Genomic DNA, 20327 nt, shown 5'->3' with positions numbered 1-20327 from the left:
AATAATACGAGGTCAAATCATGAAGTCAGTGATCTTCAGGTGGAATGTCGGAGCTCTAGAATCAGGGCCGAGTTCCCGAGTTGGAATTCCTAGTCAGATGACCATTCAAAACGATTTTTCCCAATCTGGAGCTCGTTTTTTCCGAGTTCCCAGTTGTTTTGAACGAATTTAAGTCAGAGTCGAATATTTCCAAGTTCCCAGTTGTTTTGAACAAGCATTATACCTCAGAATTAAAGTGTTTCTGGATACCTTTACCTGGGTTTTTCTTTGTGATGATAGCCAAAGGGTTTCACTGGGAATATATTTCAGCTAGTTTGATCTGGTTCTTGATACCATGTCTTGTTTTGACGTGTTTTGACTGATGTCACGTCTATGCTAATATGGCAAAAATTCGCTAGCTAACTAATGTTAACCAACAACTGTAACAATGTATTTGAGAGACAACAAGTGCTCATTGTGCAGCTTTATTTATGTTTTAAATAAGCATTGGGGACAAGATCGAGTTTACATGTTGTCAACAAACAAAGCCAACCCCGTCTGTTTTGCCCCATTGTTGCGCACGCGTCGGTTTTGTTGCTAAACTAACCAACCCATCTACACCAGCCGCATTCAACCAGACAGCAATCGGACATTTCCGAGTTTCCTAGTTTCTACCTGCACTTGAACGCGACATAACATTATGACCTACAAAGTGAAAGAACGTCAGCGAATCAAATTTCAGATACTTTAGCCACGCTTTGTTAAAAGCCAATAGAAATATCCCGCGGTGAATAGGAAACGCCCATCAATAGCATTTTGATTGATTTCCGGTGTCTGAGAGATTACTTAGCTAGCCAGCTACCCAAACAATTGCGGTGGACCTTTTTTTGTTTTGACCAAGTGTGATTGTAACAACGTCGTTAAAACGCACAGTTTGAAATTGTTCACATAAATGGGCGATTTTTGAACTGGTACTTGTCTGCATTTTCGGAATTCCCCTCCAGGGAAGGTAAGCTGGCAACTGGATAGTATCTTGCAGCTAATGTTAGCTAGCTAGTTAGCTTACAAGTTAGCAGAACTGGTTGGTTTGATACATTTGTGTTGTCAGTAATATTGTCATTAGTTTATCGAGTCGTAAAGTGTAACTTTCATTATGGGTAATATGCAATGCTAGATTACATCGCCTATCACTATGTGTGCTGGATTTGTTATTGCAAACCTGGCGTCCAGATGCATTAGTTATAGCTAACAAACTCCTGACTGTCTGAACGTATCTTGGTAACAGTCTACAGTAACTAGCTAGCTATATATAGCTAACTATGAGTTGAAAGTCATTTAGCAGAATTGGTTGTTGTTAGTATAGAAACACGTGAACCAACACGAATGCAATGTCAACCTTGCTAGTTTTCAAGCTAGTTGGCATAGTAGTTTGCTATGTAGAGATCTTAGCCAGCAAACGTTAGTTAATTAAGCTGTCAACAACTGCTGTAGCCAAATGCCCTTTGGTAATATACGAATAAAATAATGAATCTAGCTAGGGTAACACTCAACCTCCATGTATAACAACCATTATCACCAGTTCAAGTTTGTAATGTCAGGATTATTTCCTGGTGGGTTTAAAGTGCTTGGCCTGGCAGACTGTAAATTAGGCCTGTTTGACATCACCATGACATGAATGAGGCACATCTCTCTGAGCAGCAGCAGCAGCATGGTCAGCAGATCAGAGAGCCAGCAGCTGTCATTGAGGTCAGGTTGCCCCATTGTGTGTGTGTGTGCGCACGCTGAACAGAGGGCCTCATCAGCCATTTGTTGTCAATTCTATCCCCAGTGACGCCAGCGGATGGCACAGGCAACACTTGTCGTGGGACCGATATAGACGGACAAGTTGAACCTCCATGAGTAATGAACCTGAACCCATTCTGGAGCATGTCTACCAATACTGGTCGTAAGGTAAGGGAGCGCTCTTCCTCTTCTGCACCGAAAGCCAAGTTCTCTCAAGTTCACCCAACACACAACCGAGAAGGGAGACAAAAAAACAGGATCTTCAAAAGTTCCCAAAGAGACCCCCACACACTGAAAGTAAGCCTAGTGTGGTCTAAATGTCTCCCTAACATTTTCCTGCGAAGATGGCATGACTTCCTTGAAGCTTTGTCATTTTACTCCTGTTACCACCTGTCTTTAGTTTGAGAGAAATCTTGGAGGACCGGAATTGTGGCATTGGAATGTCTAACTTGGGGTGTGTGGTGTCCTCTAACACATTAGGTCTACTCATGTCTTTTCGATAACTCTTTGCCGGTGACACGTCTTTTCAATCAATTCCTGAAAGAGGGCTGTTTCAGTGTCGCCTTTTACTGCCTGGTGCTCTGTAGGGCTGTGACGATACCAGCATTGCAAAATGAAAACACGAAGCTAACACTTTGGTCCTTAAATAACCTGCTGTATGTAAAATATTGTGTGCTATAGCTTGGGGAAAATTATTTGACTAGATGACAACATAATGATTGTTTCCAACATTATGGCTGTTTTCCTAAAGAAGTTAAATCCGCTTCGTGTTTTGTTTCCTTGCCACTATACTAATGAGTATCGCGATACTGGTATCGTTCCACACCTAGTGCTCTGGAAGTTGCAGCTATAGTCAGACATGTGACTTGTCACAACACATGCATGGTTGTTGCAGGAGGAGCCTGTTGCTCCTGGGAAATCCACTTGAATGTAGGTGTTAAACTGTAGTTTGATGAGAGCAATGGTGAACTTCTCAAATGTGCAGTGCATTTGTTTTAGATTTGCTAATTGCTAGGATCTGGTTGGTTGAAAAGCTCTTGTGCTGTGCATCTGCTGTTTGTTATTGCCATTCAGTCTGTTACCTACCTCAACGACTACTGCGAGAAAGGGAGGCACCGACTTCCAGTTTAGCATTCAGGCGTCACATTGGAAAAGTAGCTCTGCCCATAGTAAATAGGTGTGAATACTCTCTGCCTTGTCAGATGACCGGTTCACTCATTGCTCTGTGCCTCCTAAAAACATTAATAATTCTACAATGTGTTTTGCTTTATCGCACTCGCTGTGCGCTACCTGAATTCTTTCCATAGTTGCGTTAGTCGCAGAGGGACAGGCCTTGAGGGTTTGTTGCTGATGCGTTCCTTAACTTACTGGCATCCCTCCTGCTGTGAACTAGCCCATTCTCCTCCCCTGTGCTTCCCACAAAGCTGTCATTGGCAGGATATGATGCGGCCTGTATTTAGGGATGCTCTCTGGGTGCTCTCTCGCCTCCCGTGGAATGAGGAAACTGATGCCAGACGAGACGATCTCTGAAACCTGAGGTCGTCACCTTATGCCTATCGCCCAGGGCTCTACGTGCTCCCACTGCTGTCTGTGTTGCCTTGTAGTTCGACAACAGAGGTAGCCTCTGTCTAGGCACATAGATGTAACTAACATAGACTTGCTTGAAATTGCATTGTCTACCTGTGTCTTGTGATTCCACAACATATGGTGAATAGATGTTTGACTCAGTGTTTTTAATCTAGGCATACTCCCCCCCCCCCCCCCCCCCTTTGGAATAATCAATGCTACCAGTTTGTACTTCCTAGACATGAGTTGTTAAATACCTTTTGTTCACTCTCTTCTGGTGAGCAGAGATCTGACGGTGAGGAACAGAGTGGACAGCAGAGTGGAGAGCAGCAGCAAAGAGCCAGTCCAGCCCGGCCTAGCTTTGGGAAGAAGCAGCTTCCCTCCATCCCTAAGAATGCAGTCCCCATCACCAAGCCTGCCTCTCCTGCCGCCACGGCCCAGTTGGCCAATGGCACACACGCCTCCTACGGTCCATTCTACCTGGAGTACTCACTGCTGGCTGAGTTGTAAGTACTGGCCACAGATCAGACTTTATTTTGGGTAGTGGATGTATTACATACACTGGCTCTGTCTGAATACCTTTAAAATGCACCCTCCCTCCTTTTATAGAGGTAATCACTTATCTGTATGCGACTGGATAAGTAAAGGTAAGATTTGTTTTCATCAATCCAAACATGTCAGATCATTGATCAGCCTACCTGGAAGGAAGCAAGAAGGCTGCATCTTCAATGTATTTGAACAGAGGCCACTATGTTATGTAGTCCATTTAGAGAAGCTGTTGACTAAAACACACTGTTAATTTCCATATCAATTTTCTGCTGCATTGATTTAATTCCATGTTACTCTTTGTGACCCACAGCACGCTAGTGATCAAGCAAAAACTGCCTGGAATCTATGTGCAGCCATCCTACAAATCAGCATTGAGTAAGAGCCTAATCTGTTCTCCTGTTTGTCTACATAATCTATACATAACCTATACAAAATGAAAACAAAGGGATCCTGAGATGTAATCTTTTTTTCCAGTGTGGTTCGGGGTCATTTTCATAAGACATGGCTTGTACCAGGATGGAGTCTTCAAGTTCACTGTGTATATTCCAGATAACTATCCTGATGGTGAATGTCCTGTGAGTACTTTAGTGGACCTGCTGTAACACTACGACACAGCTGTTTACACAAAATAAAGCCATTTATTTGGTACATTACAAAACTTAATTTGTTCAGCATCTCCTGCTTTTGTGCCAAAGGCTGAGACTGATTGGTTTAGTGACTATCATATGGTGGTACATTGAAATGCTGTGTTTAGGTATTTATGCAGTATTCTAACCAGTACTATGTTCTCTCCTGTACCACCATTTAGAGAGTGGTGTTTGATATCCCAGTCTTCCACCCGCTAGTGGACCCTGTTTCAGGAGAGCTTGATGTCAGGCGAGCCTTCACCAAGTGGAGGTCAGTACATGGCTTCTATGCCTAGATCATTCAATCCAAATGAATGAGGAAGATTTGGAAGTGGTGTTTGTCAGGTACATGTGGCTTGATATTTTTCCATTAGTGTAATGTCTGCTCCGCCATGTACTAGCCACTACCACACAACCTACACATCCCCATGATGGGCTAAATGCAGTTACTACCTTTTGATCTATGATAATGTTACAGTATCATGTTGTGATTCATATCTGTTCACTCAGGATGTTGTAGTGTGAAGTCCTGGTGGTAAATAGTGATTCAGTGCTGTCCCTGAGAGGTGTACTGTGTGGGGCTCTCTGTAGTGTGCCTTAGTTATAACTGGCATGCGTCACATGAAGGCCCAGTGTTTACTGTGACTGCTGTTCCAGCTCTGTTCCTCGTGGCCTGTTTGTTCAGCTGGACAGTGACACAGCCTTGAGCGGTTTACTCTTCTCTTAAACCTCAGTCTCTATCAGCTGGAGGTGGATTTATAGGGCCTCCGCTCAGCACTGTACCTTTTAATGAATGGGGATAGTTGTCCATGACATTCTCACTGGAAACCTGTCTGTCATTATGGTGTATATGGCTCACTGGTTGTGCATTACTGGTGTTTGAACAGTGTTACTGTTGGGCATTTCACTAGTCTGAGATGAACCTATGCCCCATGGATTGCCTTTGTGATATTTCTGGATTTACTGTAACTGTAGTTGTATTTGGTTTGCCATTATGTTGAGAGAATCATAATGTCTCCCCTCTCCCTGTGGACATGAAGGCGTAATCACAACCACATATGGCAGGTCTTGATGTACGCACGCACAGTGTTCTACAAGATCAACACCATGGAACCACTCAACCCAGAAGCTGCTGTTCTGTAAGTCTCAACCTGTTCCCTTTCTCCTCACACCCTTCTTCCTTCTCTTCCTCCTGTACAGGGTCACGCGTACGCATGTGGTCTGGGTCAGTTTATATAGGTGAACAAGCGTGCTCCTATTGTGTACCGTAAAACTTCAATTAATAGCGCAGACGTTTATTTGCTTCAATCACTGAACATAACTGGTACTTATTCGAGACGGGCTTCTATTTGAGCCAGGTGTGTATTTCCTTAATGCACACAGCTTATGCTCAATAAAATGTTGAAAAGACTACCACACTGTTAATTGTGACCAGTATAAACACAACAAATCCATCGCAGATCAGACTTGCAAAGACCAGGCTGTCGATCATACACCACTGATTTTGCGCTTCGGCACCATGGAGCGCTTGAATTTGACGTTTTATGTTTGGTGGTGCCATGGCGAGCAATGTTTTTAATGCACAACTGTGGGAATATCAGTTGTGTCCATGGTAACCTCGTAAAGAATTCATTTAGACCCATGTTAATTTGCTGAAATGTGTGGCGATGCCCGGCTATTAAAAGGGACAGGCGGCTATTTGAGACTCTCTGTTTAATTGAAGTGTTACGGTATTCTGTTATAAGTCAGTTTATTTTAATTCCCTGAGTTTATGACTTAGATTGTGGCCAGGTGGGGGTAATTATCACTCCACACTGTAGTGACTGGCAAATTGCTTGTATAATCACACTGTTTAAGGTACGACAAGGATGTTCAGTTGTTCAAAAGCAAGGTGGTAGAAAGCGTCAAACTATGCAACAGTCACCTCTTCGACCAGCCCAAGATGGACGATCCTTATGCAATAAGGTTGGTAGTAGGAAATGCTCCTCATTCCTGGAATTCCATTTATCATTCTCATAGCTCACGAACAGTCTGTACATTGTCTTTTTAAAAATTGATGTCAATAAGAAACCTTATGCAGCATATGAAAGGAGATGCAATAAATGGTTGTTGTGAACTTGGTTTCTCTTGTGTGTTTTTTGCTGCTTTTTCCAGTTTCTCTTCATGGAACCCAGCGGTCCACGACGAGGCGAAGGAACGGATGTTCACACATAAAGTTAGTTTTTCCTAAACCCCAGAAGTGTGCTTTTCAGAGTTATGTAAAAGGACACAAAGCTCTGAGTTGGGTTCCTGCTGAGCTCACTCTCCCAAAAGGGGCTTGTTTTACCTGAATGAGAGCCAGCAGGGCTATGATTGGTCAAGCTGTCTGAGCTGGCATTTGTTTCCATGGTGCTAGCTGACCAGTGTGGTAATGTGTCTCTTTTATTCTAGAGACGGCCTGAGGATCACCACAAGGGCCTGCAGGTGTCAGGACTGTCTTGGGTGAAGCCCGGATCCACACAGCCCTTCAGCAAAGACGACAATCCCCCACTGAGCTGAGCTGAACCTGTAGCCTGCAGTCCTGGTCAGCAGCCACTAGAGAAAGATGCAGAGCAGAATGCCACGCCACAGACTAGCTTCAGCAGCCGTTCAGTCGTGTGAATAGGAACTGACCCAGTTGAATGGACTTCATTTTACGTTGCAACACTTGCGCTCAGCTTTAAACGCATTATAGGCATCTTGTGCTCAAACAGCTATAGAACTAAAAATGTGTATCTTATGTAAGTAAATCAACAATGACAACTGGTTGTCTTAGTAACACAGGCTTCAATGCAATCAGAGCTTTTTCCCTTTATTTTCTCTGCTCTTTGCACATGCTTGGGTTTGGTCTAGACAGATAACCACTCAAAGCTGGTTGAAAGGCGAGAATAAAAATCTGCATTAATTATAGGTATACTGTATGGGTGGGCTATGGATTCATGACTGCTTGTTAAGGTGGGCTCAGGACAGTTATTGTTAATTATTGGGACTTGGAATGTTTTGAATGACTTCAGACTGAGGATGGACTCGAACCTTGAGTATTCTTTTATGTGATTTTTTTCTAAACCTATTTTACTGTCAAATTAGAGCAACACTACACTTTGGGTTGGGTGGGGTGGGGTGGGGTGGGGTGGGGGCAATTTACAATCTTTTGGATTGCAGTTTAGTATCTTTATTATTTCTCTTTACTGTGTAAACTATAGAGGTCAGATGGGTAATATATATTGCAGACTGCACAGCAGGCAAGTATGGTTTTAATGAATATGGTAAGTTCAATAATCACTTCTGTATCTTTACATTGCTTTTAATTCCTTTTGAATGTTCTATTTACTCTTAATGAGCTGATTAAAGGTTTGATGTGTAAATATAAAAAATGGCTGCTGTGGGAATGGCTGCCCTCAACAGACATTGTTGGGTACTTGGCACTATTTATATTGCTGTGAAATGAAGTAAACACATGCTGCGGTCTGGACTGTCGAATTTGGCGAAACAATGTGTGTGTGTTTCTCATTTTACCTTTCCTATGTGGAACCAAAACCTCAGTCATCAGTTTGTGCTGTAAAGGCAATGAGTTTTGAAAGCTTTTCTTTGAAAGGAAGTAAACTAAACCATGCATACCAATGACTGTATATTTGTGATGTAATTTACATGCATGTTGTGATTTAGTTAGCACTGTTTGCCATGGACTAGCTGTGGAGATATAATTAGCCTTTATTCATCACATAAGGGTGTGTGGGTCATGTGCTTTAAATGGTGGATGGGTTACTTATGTTGGCTGTATATACCAGGGGTATTCAACTCTTAAAGATGCTACATGGTCAATCCGTCATCTGCATTGGTCATGTAGCATTTATAGTGATACGCCTCTGCAGAAGTCAGGGAGGGCATTCATTCATTCTTGTGCTTCGTGGGGCAGAGCTGTTGTCAAGGAAGTGAGTTTTGTTTATACAGGACCTCCCGCCCCACCTACCGTCAACCAATCAAGCCAATGTGGAGCAGTATTGAGGCCTCCACATTGTTACAGAGCTCAATTTGGTGTTGCCAACTTTGTCGCTATATTTAGCGAGTATTCAGACCCCTCTAGCGACACGTTTTCAAAAAAGCGACTAGCGACAAATCTAGCGGCTTTTTCTGGTGTTATTGGAGACTGACGTGAAAGCACGTATCGTTCTTACTCTTCTCAACGAGCAGCGGGTGCTGCCGTCCCACCCCTGTCCCAAAGCACTCACAGGCGGCCCAGTCCTCGCGCAGCTTTTTACTCACTTTTTGTCTCTCCCACGACGCTATTCCTCTCCTACAGCGTCCATCACAATTACGTGCACATGGCCAAATACACAAATTAGGTGATGACGTCATTTAGCGACTTTTAGGACAGCCAATAGCTACTTTCCTTACTGAGGAGTTGGCAACACCTGCCTCTACGTGGCTCCGCAAATGCCTCACACCATCCATACCGTGCCGCCAACCATAATTTCAGATCATATCTTTGCTCTTAGTAAATTATCTAGCTAGATTAGTTGATAACCAGGGGTGAACAGAACAAGGACCAACAAGTTGAACACTAATGACGTTAGTGTTGAAAAATGAATTAACACGTTCGCAAAGACAGACAATTTATGCTTGATCTGTAAATCTACGGAAGCACGGTTCCCGCTCAGCCCAGTCAAAACTATTCGCTGCTCTGGCACCCCAATGGTGGAACAAGCTCCCCCACGACGCCAGGACAGCGGAGTCACTGACCACCTCCCGGAGACACTTGAAACCCTACCACTTTAAGGAATACCTGGAAAGTAATCCTTCTACCCCCCTCCCCCACCCCCCCATAAAAAAAAAAAGTGGTTGTCCCACTGGCTATCATAAATTGAATGCACCAACTTGTAAATCTCTCTGGATGAGAGCCTCTGCTAAATGACGTAAATGTAAATGTGGTCGGAAGGTCCGAATGTAGGGTGTGAAGCAATTGAGGGCCCTCCAGAGGCATGCAGAGGCCAAAAAGGTTGATGATTAACTTTCCCCAGTAATACTTTCAGAAATGAAGGCATGTGCTTTGATTTAACTTTCAGATTAATCAAAAGGAGCGCTTTGAAGTTGGGTGTATGTGTGAAAAATCTGGTTGGATCACAGAGTTTAGAAAACCATTTCACTATTTCTGGGCTCATGCTGTCATGCATAGACTTCTATGGTTCCACATCAAGACCATAGTGACTTGGTTTAGCAGTACCGTCACGAGCCACCGGGGGTCGCCACACACTGACGACAGGTTGCCAAGTTATTTTCCCACTATCTCGCCTGTCAGAGTCAACATTATTATCCGGGAGACTACAGGTTTGAGTAGTAAAAGTAAAACCTCCGCGGATTGGCTTCAGCCCTACCGCGGCCATCTTGTGTGTCATGCCTTTATAACAATTTTTGTCTAATATTTGTCATTTTATTTTACATTTGAGGAGTTATGGCACAAAATTGAATATGACATTTTGTCCATGTGGAATCGGCTCCAAATGTAATCTGAGATTATAAAAATTGAACGAATCCTCAACTGTCCAATCAGAGAGCAAGTAACTGATATGCAAATTGGTGTCATCATCGATTCGTCACGTCAGCAGCAGTAGAACCGCAATGGTCAACTAGTTAATAACTTCGCTCTTATAATTTTCAGTCAACGGATTTTGCTTCACTTCGGTAAGTAATGCAATAATTGTATCGTCATAAATAGAAAGTATTTGCTCCACACAGAGCTTTGAACTCTGGTAGCAAACTGTCATTCTAATGACTGAGAGACAGTGAAACTCAGCTGTGGTCACTAGCAGTGGGAATCCCGGTCTGAAAATCACCCAACTAGCTACAATATCAATGAAATGGCTCGCGGAACATTGTGAGTTATCCCATTTCCATAATCGTTTTTCAGAGTTCGAAATATTACACTCTTGTTGCTAAAGTTCTTGACGGCGTTTCGTTATGGAGGTCCTGAACTGACAGCGACCCGCTGTGATGGTAAGAGCCTCGAGCCAGCTCAGAATCGTTACCATGAATGTGAATGCAGAGGATAAAGTGATATCAGTCGGGAGTCTCAACGAAAACTAAACTCGGTCGGGTCCATCAACAACTGGTTTAACTGTCTGTGGTCAATCTATTGTAAAAGTCGCTTTGGATAAAAGCGTCTGCTAAATGGCATATTATTATTATTATTATTATTCTTAATGAATGACTGTCGACCCCCATCCACCTCCTCCCTCCTCTCCTACTCAGCAGAGGCGTCACGACACCACTGAAGTCGAGAGGAGAGGTGCTTGGAAGGAAAGACAAGTGGGGACACGTGTGCGATTCGAGTCTCGAGAAGAACAAATGATGTAAAAAATCCCTAAGGCTTTGCACCTGTCTTTCAGATTCAGAAAGTTAAGATTCAGCTAATTTCTCTAACTAGGTAGCTAGCTACCTGTTGGCACAGGGGAACACATCGAGTGTCAAGCAGCCTTTTACTAGGAGGTGCAGCAAGGCCATTGTGAAGATTCGATGCTCAGATAGCCACGAGCCATAGCTGCACTCAGAGGATGCTGAGGTTAGTGGCCATTACAGACAGGCTTCTTTCTATCATGGGTTCATTGTTGTTAGATTATCGCTGTGCCACATAAACCGGGTGTGGATAATTGAGGGATTCTAGAAGCTATTCTGAAGTAAAATTCCACAATGCAAAACGATACTTGTTAACCTTTCTTACTTCGTAATAATACCGCTATTCCTGGGATTATTCCTATTTAGCGACTCTACAAACTAGTATAATCAGCACCCAGCTGATTAAAGCCGATTGATGATTATCATGGATGTCCGTTGCACGTAGATGTAGATAGTTTGTGCAAATTATATTTTGATACCTGAATCCATGATGGAGTTGGATCTTCGACAGACGATGGGGTTGTGAGTTTGGACAGTTTAATGCTACATTGTTTCTGTCTCTATTTCTCTGTGGCAGCACTTGTTATCAGTATTTTTGTTGTTGAGGGTGCTTAGATAAGTCACCGGGACTCTGAAATTGACGACGCCTATTTATTTGTTGTGTATAGGGGGTTGAAGTGGCAGGTGTGGGTTGGCGATATCATGCTACTTGAGACAAAAAGGCATAGACTCCTGATAAACAAAGAAAGAAGCAAGCGTTTTGCAGAGGTAGCTAGCCCACTGGGCACATACTTAAATTCAACGTCTATTCCACGTTGGTTCAACGTAATTTCATTGCAATGACGTGTAAACAACGTTGATTCAACCAGTTTGTGACCAGTGGGAATCTAAATGTAAGCAGGAAGCGCAGCACAAACACGAATGCATTTATATTGCACTGACTATGATGGGACCTGTTGAATGTGCTCTGGAATTGCCCTTGATCCGTTTTCTTGGAGTGAAATTCATCTCCATTCTCAAATGATGCTTTTTTAACAAAGAAAGAGTTGATTCAGGTGGGTGTCTTTCGTTATTGGTGGGCCTGTTATTACACAATACTTTTAAGGGTAGAGCCTACATATAAACCAGCCAAACAAATAGTCTACATTCGATTTGGCTGTGAATTATGGTTTACATTTTAAGGTGGGTTTCACTGTAGCTAAAAAATGAACTCCAGAGTCTAACTAGAGCTTGTTTCACTGCAGATCTGGGTGCAACATCAACTTATAAAGACGTTCTAGAATGCATCAAGTCTCCAAGGGTAATGCTGAACATTAACCAAACAACTGATTGATAGACATTGGTTAAATTATTTGAATAACATTTCGTATATAGAGATAAATCAGATCCAGCCTGAACTGTGCAATGTAGTAGGGAGTTGTAGTTTCCAACAGGCCAATATTCTACATAGTTTAGCGCATCAAATGTGGTAATTAACTAAAATGTCCATAATCCATTGCACATCTACTAGTCCAGTCTGTGTTTCTTTCACGCCTGCTACAGAAGAGACAGAAGAATGCACGATCATGAGGTGATATAGAGAGAAGCTGTTGCTTCGTGCGTTATCTCTACCTGAAAATATGTCTTATTTACTTTGAAGAACTACAAAATAGTGATTTTGTCAGACAGCATAGGCAGCAGCTCTATAGAGATGAGATGATGACTTGGAATAAAATAATGAAGTCATCAAATAAAACAAATGTAATATACACAACAACTGAAATTTGTAAAGCAATGTGAATAAATGATGGTTAATAAGTGATAAGCAGTAATGGGCAGTCACTACCATCATGGGACAACATTGTAGAATAATAGTGAAGACATCAAAACTATGAAATAACACAAATGGAATCATGTAGTAACCAAAAAGTGTTAAACAAATCAAAATATATTTTATATTTGAGATTCTTCAAATAGCCACCCTTTGCCTTGATGACAGCTTTGCACACTCTTGGCTTTCTCTCAAAATACAATGTTTTGACATTGTCTTTTGTTTGGAGCGCTCCTGTCATTGTTGAGTAAGGACGCGTACCTGATTACTCAAATAAGTAGGCCTATAGGCTACCTGTCCTGCGCGCAAATGTAGGCATATTAATGTGTCCATTTAGAGATCTGATAGTATTTGTGATTGGCTTAACACACCACCACTAATAAGCTATAGAGCACCTCAAACAGCAAGCAAACAAAGTATGTTTTTACAGTGCCTCGCAAAAGTATTCATCCCCCTTGGCGTTTTTTCTATTTTGTTGCATAACAATCTGTCATTTCAATGGATTTTTATTTGGATTTCATGTAATGGACATACACAAAATAGTCCAAATTTGTGAAGTGAAATGAAAAAAATTACTTGTAAAAAAAATCCCCCCCCCCAAAAAACAGAAAAGTGGTGCATGCATATGTATTCACCCCCTTTGCTATGAAGCCCCAAAATAAGATCTGGTGCAACCAATTACCTTCAGAAGTCACACCATTAGTTAAATAAAGTCCACCTGTGTGCAATCTAAGTGTCACATGATCTGTCACATGATCTCAGTATATATACACCTGTTCTGAAAGGCCAAAGAGTCTGCAACACCACTAAGCAAGGGGCACCACCAAGCAAGCGGCACCACGAAGACCAAGGAGCTCTCCAAACAGGTAAGGGACAAAGTTTTGGAGAAGTACAGATCAGGGTTGGGTTATAAAAAAATATCAGAAACTTTGAACATCCCACGGAGCACCATTAAATCCATTATAAAAAAATTGAAAGAATATGGCACCACAACAAACCTGCCAAGAGAGGGCTGCCCACCAAAACTCACGGACCAGGCAAGGAGGGCATTAATCAGAGAGGCAACAAAGAGACCAAAGATAACCCTGAAGGAGCTGCAAAGCTCCACAGCAGAGATTGGAGTATCTGTCCATAGGACCACTTTAAGCCGTACACTCCACAGAGCTGGGCTTTACGGAAGAGTGGCCAGAAAAAAGCCATTGCTTAAAGAAAAAAATAAGCAAACATGTTTGGTGTTCACCAAAAGGCACGTGGGAGACTCCCCAAACATATGTAAGAAGGTACTCTGGTCAGATGAGACTAAAATTGATTTTTTTGGCCATCAAGGAAAACCATATGTCTGGCGCAAACCCAACACCTCTCATCACCCCGAGAACACCACCCCCACAGTGAAGCATGGTGGTGGCAGCATCATGCTTTGGGGATGTTTTTCATCGGCAGGGACTGGGAAACTGGTCAGAATTGAAGGAATGATGGATGGCGCTAAATACAGGGAAATTCTTGAAGGAAACCTGTTTCAGTCTTCCAGAGATTTAAGACTGGGACAGAGGTTCACCTTCCAGCAGGACAATGACCCTAAGCATACTGCTAAAGCAACACTTGAGTGGTTTAAGGGGAAACATTTAAATGTCTTGGAATGGCCTTGTCAAAGCCCAGACCTCAATCCAGTTGAGAATCTGAGGTCCTCTGTAGCTCAATTGGTAGAGCATGGCGCTTGTAACGCCAGGGTAGTGGGTTCGATCCCCGGGACCACACATACGTAAAAATGTATGCACACATGACTGTAAGTCGCTTTGGATAAAAGCGTCTGCTAAATGGCATATTATTATATTATTGTTATTATTGTATGACTTAAAGATTGCTGTATACCAGCGGAACCCATCCAACTTGAAGGAGCTGGAGCAGTTTTGCCTTGAAGAATGGGCAAAAATCCCTGTGGCTAGATGTGCCAATCTTATAGAGACATACCCCAAGAGACTTGCAACTGTAATTGCTGCAAAAGGTGGCTCTACAAAGTATTGACTTTGGGGGGGGTGAATAGTTATGCACGCTCATTTTCTTTTTTCTTTTTTTCTTATTTGTTATTTGTTTCACCCAAAAAGTTATTTTGCATCTTCAAAGTGGTAGGCATGTTGTGTAAATCAAATGATACAAACCCCACCTAAAAATCAATTTTAATTCTAGGTTGTAACGCAACAAAATAGGAAAAATGCCAAGGGGGATGAATACTTTCGCAATCCATTGAGATTGACAATAGTTCCTCAATGTATTTGAAAAATCTTTCCAGCTCTCTCCCTTTCGAAAACCACTCAGCGTGAAAGAGAAAAATGTCATGATCTGATCCAATGGAAATGTCATAAAATAGGCCTACCTGATTACTTCTTATCCCTTGCACAAATAGCCTAAAGCTTTGTCTGTTAGGAGCTCACTGGCAGGAAACTCTGAGGGCCCAGAATATTTCATACAATATTGCAAGTTTGCTAGCGTGAGCTTCTGGCTGGACCCAAGTTAATAGTTGATACAATGTTTCAGGTTCGTTGCAGACATGGATAGCCAATGTGATTTATAGGATATTTATTTTGATCAGGATATTTTCTACCTGCAGGCTGCAATGTTTTTATTTGTTGGTTTATAAGCTATTTTTACATAGTTGGCAATGGCAATAGAAGTTACTTTTTAGGTTTGTATCATTTTCATTAAGATCTGGATAGAATTTTGATTAACCACATGACAATGATTTTGACATACGAAGACGTTGTTATTATAAATGAAATTTAACTGTTACATGAAAATGTTCATATGAAAACCATAACTGGCATGCATATCGGTAGAAATTGTAAGATAAAATGGCATTTCACATCAGAAAGGTTACCGACTCCACGTGTAACCTATTACCGACAACTTCAGGAGAGTAACGGCAGAATCTGCGAAAGCCAATAGGAGCGGGAGGAGGATGGTCAGGTTAAGATTTTCTTCTTCTGATTATATTGATATCTGACTCCCTCTTGAGTCATTTGTGTCTTATTTAATCAAAATTGCGCTTAACGCATCAGACAAGCTCAATGCATATATAGTTGATTTTATTAAAACACATTGGCTAGATGTGGAAAAATACACATTTTAAAATTTCAACCAATCGATTGGTCGAAAGAACAGAAGACTTTCGATCGACCAAGCTATTATTTAGTCGGGGACAGCCCTAGTCTCAACCATAGACAACTTGTAACCGGTTGTATTGTACATCATATAGCTTAGGTTCTACAGTTCATCATTGGTCCCAACTAAAACAAGACGAAGAAACAGCAGCAGGAAAAACTCTATGCGGCTCAGATAAGCTACCTAGCCTACCTCTTAATACTCATTCAGACCGTTCAGCGGCCCGGGTAGGATTCTGGTCAGATGTTACCTCTAATTGAGTGATCAGATTTTCCTGTCTGTTTGGGAGAATTAGGCCTGGCCATTCTGCTCATTGTCAGTTACCATGGAGCCCTGCTAAGTGGCTGAGAGCAATGGGAGCTCTCTTATCACGCCTAGCCTGCCCTCAGCTGTAGGTCAGTGTTGCAAGAGAAGATAATACTCTCCTACTCCTGGGCTGGCTGCTAGTCACACGAGAACAGAGCTCTAGTATAGCCAGGAGCTGGGCATGGGATATGATCTGGCCCCTGCTATCTGGTGCTCCTGTTAAACATAGTTCCAACTGTTGTTATGGAATGGAGGTCCAGCACATCTATCATTTATGAAGATGAGTAAGGCTACATGAATGATTCACAGTAACCAGGTTAGGGTTAAGTCTCGATGCTTCCTGTATGAATCTTGTGTATTGTCTTGGTTGTGTGATTGTGTCATATTGCATACTGGGCCTTTGTAACAATGAGTAAAAACTGAGGTTTCATCATAGCCAGGGACAGCCCCACTACTCGGGTTGGGTGGTATCCAGATTTTCATATCATCATACCTCCTTCTCTCATCCCGGGATTTACGGTTTTACCATGGAGGCTGCTAGCTAAATATGCTAACAAGCACACATGGAAAAAAAATAATTGAAAAGACAGGCAGTCCAGCTATAAAGTTATACATACAGTGGCTTGCGAAAGTATTCACCCCCCTTGGCATTTTTCCTATTTTGTTGCCTTACAACCTGGAATTAAAATGTATTTTTGGGGGGGTTGTATCATTAGATTTACACAACATGCCTACCACTTTGAAGATGCAAAATATTTTTTCTTGTGAAACAAACAAGAAATAAGACAAAAATACAGAAAACTTGAGCGTGCAAAACTATTCACCCCCCCAAAGTCAATACTTTGTAGAGCCACCTTTTGCAGCAATTACAGCTGCAAGTCTCTTGGGGTATGTCTCTATAAGCTTGGCACATCTAGCCACTGGGATTTTTGCCCATTATTCAAGGCAAAACTGCTCCAGCTCCTTCAAGTTGGATGGGTTCTGCTGGTATATAGCAATCTTTAAGTCATACCACAGATTCTCAATTGGCTTGTGGTCTGGGCTTTAAATAGGCCATTCCAAGACATTTAAATGTTTCCCCTTAAACCACTCGAGTGTTGCTTTAGCAGTATGCTTAGGGTCATTGTCCTGCTGGAAGGTGAACCTCCGTCCCAGTCTCAAATCTCTGGAAGACTGAAACAGGTTTCCCTCAAGAATTTCCCTGTATTTAGCGCCATCCATCATTCCTTCAATTCTGACCAGTTTCTCAGTCCCTGCCGATGGAAAAACATCCCCACAGCATGATACTGCCACCACCATGCTTCACTGTGGGGATGGTGTTGTTGTGGTGATGAGGTTTGTGCCAGACATAGCGTTTTCTTTGATGGCCAAAAAGCTAAATTTTAGTCTAATCTGACCAAAGTACCTTCTTACATATGTTTGGGGAGTCTCCCACATGCCTTTTGGCGAACACCAAACATGTTTGCTTATTTTTTTCTTTAAGCAATGGCTTTTTTCTGGCCACTCTTCCGTAAAGCCCAGCTCTGTGGAGTGTACGGCTTAAAGTGGTCCTATGGACAGATTCTCCAATCTCCGCTGTGGAGCTTTGCAGCTCCTTCAGGCTTAACTTTGGTCTCTTTGTTTCCTCTCTGATTAATGCCCTCCTTGCCTGGTCCGTAAGTTTTGGTGGGCGGCCCTCTCTTGGCAGGTTTGTTGTGGTGTGGTGCCATATTCTTTCAATTTTTTAATAATGGATTGAATGGTGCTCCGTGGGATGTTCAAAGTGTCAGATCTTTTTTTACAACCCAACCCTGATCTGTACTTCTCCACAACTTTGTCCCTGACCTGTTTGGAGAGCTCCTTGGTCTTCGTGGTGCCGCTTGTTTGGTGGTGCCCCTTGCTTAGTGGTGTTGCAGACTCTGGGGCCTTTCAGAACAGGTGTATATATACTGAGATCATGTGACAGATCATGTGACACTTAGATTGCACACAGGTGGACTTTATTTAACTAATTATGTGACTTCTGAAGGTAATTGGTTGCACCAGATCTTATTTAGGGGCTTCATAGCAAAGGGGGTGAATACATATGTACGCACCACTTTTCCGTTATTTAATTTTTTGAATTTCTTGAAACAAGTTATTTTTTTTATTTCACTTCACCAATTTGGACTATTTTGTGTATGTCCATTACATGAAATCCAAATAAAACCCCATTGAAATTACAGGTTGTAATGCAACAAAATAGAAAAACGCCATGGGAGTTTGGACATTTCCAAGCGGATTTGAACGAGAGACATTGTGCAATAAACAGTACTGGCTCTGGAGCAGCATGTGTACACGCTGTGTCTGTGTGGAGTCTGGAGTCTCCGGGGCAACAGACCTGCCTGCTCTGCTTAGAGAAGAAGACAGGCCAAGAATGGAGAGGAGAAAAAAACACAAGGAAATCAGTGGCAGCTGTACAGATAACGCATCGAAAGGGCTTTTACTTCTCAAACACGGCAGAAAGCCAACACAATATGATGGATGCCCCGTCACCTTATTAATTCAGCCACTAACTTAGAAAACTAGCAAGTGTAACTTAGGGGTCACGTTAACGCAGAATTTGTCACCTTTCCAAGCAGGAAAATAAGGTAAAACGCATAAGAAATATATTGCTGCATTTTGTAAACGCAAATCTAAAATGCTCCGTAATTTCTGCTCGGCATCAGACAAATGTTGTGCTTCAGGTGCACTTCTCCACTCGGATGAGAATTCACTAAGGGCGTTCTATCAGCAGACAGTGTTCTGATGTAGGTACTTTTCTCGATGTAGCCAGCCTACTTTTCTCCAGATGAACTATGAGAAAAACATTAGGAAATGTAGCTGGCTACATTCTTCCTATGATAAACAGAAATATGATGGCCATGCATTGTTTTTGCAAAAGATACCTTGCTTTTTCATCGTAAGCTCATTCAGCCTACTTGTGTGGCTGGCAGCCAAATTGCGTTGCACTTCTGTTGTCATCTGATGAAAATTACGCTATTTTCTGCGGAACGTGTTGCAGTAATGTATTTTCTGTGAAGGTAAACTATAGTTGCACGCCCCTGATCACTCTATTGAAGCAGAAAAACACATGACTTTCAATATAAAACACGACCCCTGTCAATACACAGCTGGACTCACCTGCTCCCGCTTTGTGCCATTTACAAACCAACACGCGACTGGCTCAACTGTTCTGGGGAACTACGGTAAGCTTCATAATGTAAAATAAAGAACGCAAGTTGACTGTAGGTATTTACTTAAAAAGTAGCTACAAATATTAGAATATATAGAAAAACTTCAAAGAAATAGTTAACGGTATTGACGGTATTGAAAAACCATCCTGTGGCTATTTCCAAATACCCCGGTATACAGTATATACGGTATACCGCCCAAGCCTATCCATTACCCCACTTCACCTTAGCAGAGGTTCACGAGTTGTGGTTGAAGCAGTGGATCTCAGTTGTATGCCCCCCCTCTGTATCAGAAGACTTGTGAGAGCCATGAAGGCATGTCAAAGTGTTTGTTGTGAGGTGAGTGTGTGTAGTGAGTATGAGTCAGCAGATCTTGACTGACACGAGTGTTCCGTCATCTTCTATTGGTCATTGGTCTGTGGTTAGATGCATCCTGAGCCAACCTCCCTGGCTGTTGACACAAACAGCATCAGATGTCTATCTGTCTGTCTGCACCTTCCTCCCACACATTCAGGAGCTACTAGCAGACAGACGGCTCAGTAGATAGCAGGCACAGCACAGCCACAGGGCTGAGGCTGAGCAGATCAGAGGGCTTTGAACCGAGGAAGACTAGAGGCACCTGGCTGCTGGTCTGTCTGGCAGTTGGTTCAGTTTAGATCAGATCAGATGTGTTACCACACAACTACCCCCTGCCAACCAGAGAGAATTGACGGTGCCAAATTTATCCCAGGCCTGTCTGACCTAGCCATTACCTGGCTATTTGGCAGCCGCTGTTTTCACTGATGTTGTTTACGTGGCTGAGAGCATCTATTATGGTAATAAATTGCTTATTGTAGTGTATATGAGGTAGAGGTGTATGAGATCTTGAAAACAACTAGAAGTGTATTGATTTGAAAAACACAGGATGAACTTCAAAAAGAGGCAGGCTAAATTGCTTAAAATCTATTTGACAAC

The 20327-nt window shown here is 42.4% G+C and overlaps 2 protein-coding genes across 4 annotated transcripts in view; both read left to right on the top strand.

Moving 5' to 3' along the window:
- The first annotated feature begins 801 nt into the window (after window positions 1-801).
- On the top strand, window positions 802-8013 carry LOC311111297 (AKT-interacting protein). The gene is made up of 10 exons (XM_084154014.1): window positions 802-988; window positions 1808-1929; window positions 3613-3833; window positions 4187-4251; window positions 4351-4451; window positions 4685-4773; window positions 5543-5641; window positions 6360-6467; window positions 6657-6717; window positions 6933-8013. Exons 2-10 carry the CDS (start codon window positions 1882-1884, stop codon window positions 7038-7040), a joined length of 900 nt encoding a protein of 299 aa, XP_084010140.1. The 5' UTR covers window positions 802-988; window positions 1808-1881; the 3' UTR covers window positions 7041-8013.
- A 2101-nt stretch (window positions 8014-10114) lies between these two features.
- LOC311111115 (chromodomain-helicase-DNA-binding protein 9-like) overlaps window positions 10115-20327 on the top strand; it is a 110274-nt gene continuing 100061 nt past the window's right edge. For 2 of the 3 annotated variants that reach the window (XM_084153793.1, XM_084153791.1), the window contains exon 1: window positions 10115-10199. The gene's annotated coding sequence lies outside the window, so the exon portion shown is untranslated. Of the gene's footprint in view, window positions 10200-11057; window positions 11077-20327 lie in introns of those variants that run through there. The other variant, XM_084153792.1, reaches the window with a different exon arrangement.

The sequence above is a fragment of the Coregonus lavaretus genome (genome assembly GCF_964263955.1).
Source record: "Coregonus lavaretus genome assembly, chromosome: 37".
NCBI classification, from domain to species: domain Eukaryota; kingdom Metazoa; phylum Chordata; class Actinopteri; order Salmoniformes; family Salmonidae; genus Coregonus; species Coregonus lavaretus.
Note: the sequence above shows the minus strand (reverse complement) of the source record. Positions and strands in the feature narration are given on the sequence as shown.

What these genes read in the sequence shown, in the direction of transcription:
- LOC311111297 (XM_084154014.1), top strand. Translation starts at nt 1,882, where the DNA reads ATGAACCTGAACCCATTCTGGAGCATGTCTACCAATACTGGTCGTAAG. An exon ending in CTACCAATACTGGTCGTAAG is followed by an intron (nt 1,930 to 3,612) that starts GTAAGGGAGCGC and finishes TCTGGTGAGCAG; the next exon opens with AGATCTGACGGTGAGGAACA. An exon ending in AACGGATGTTCACACATAAA is followed by an intron (nt 6,718 to 6,932) that starts GTTAGTTTTTCC and finishes CTTTTATTCTAG; the next exon opens with AGACGGCCTGAGGATCACCA.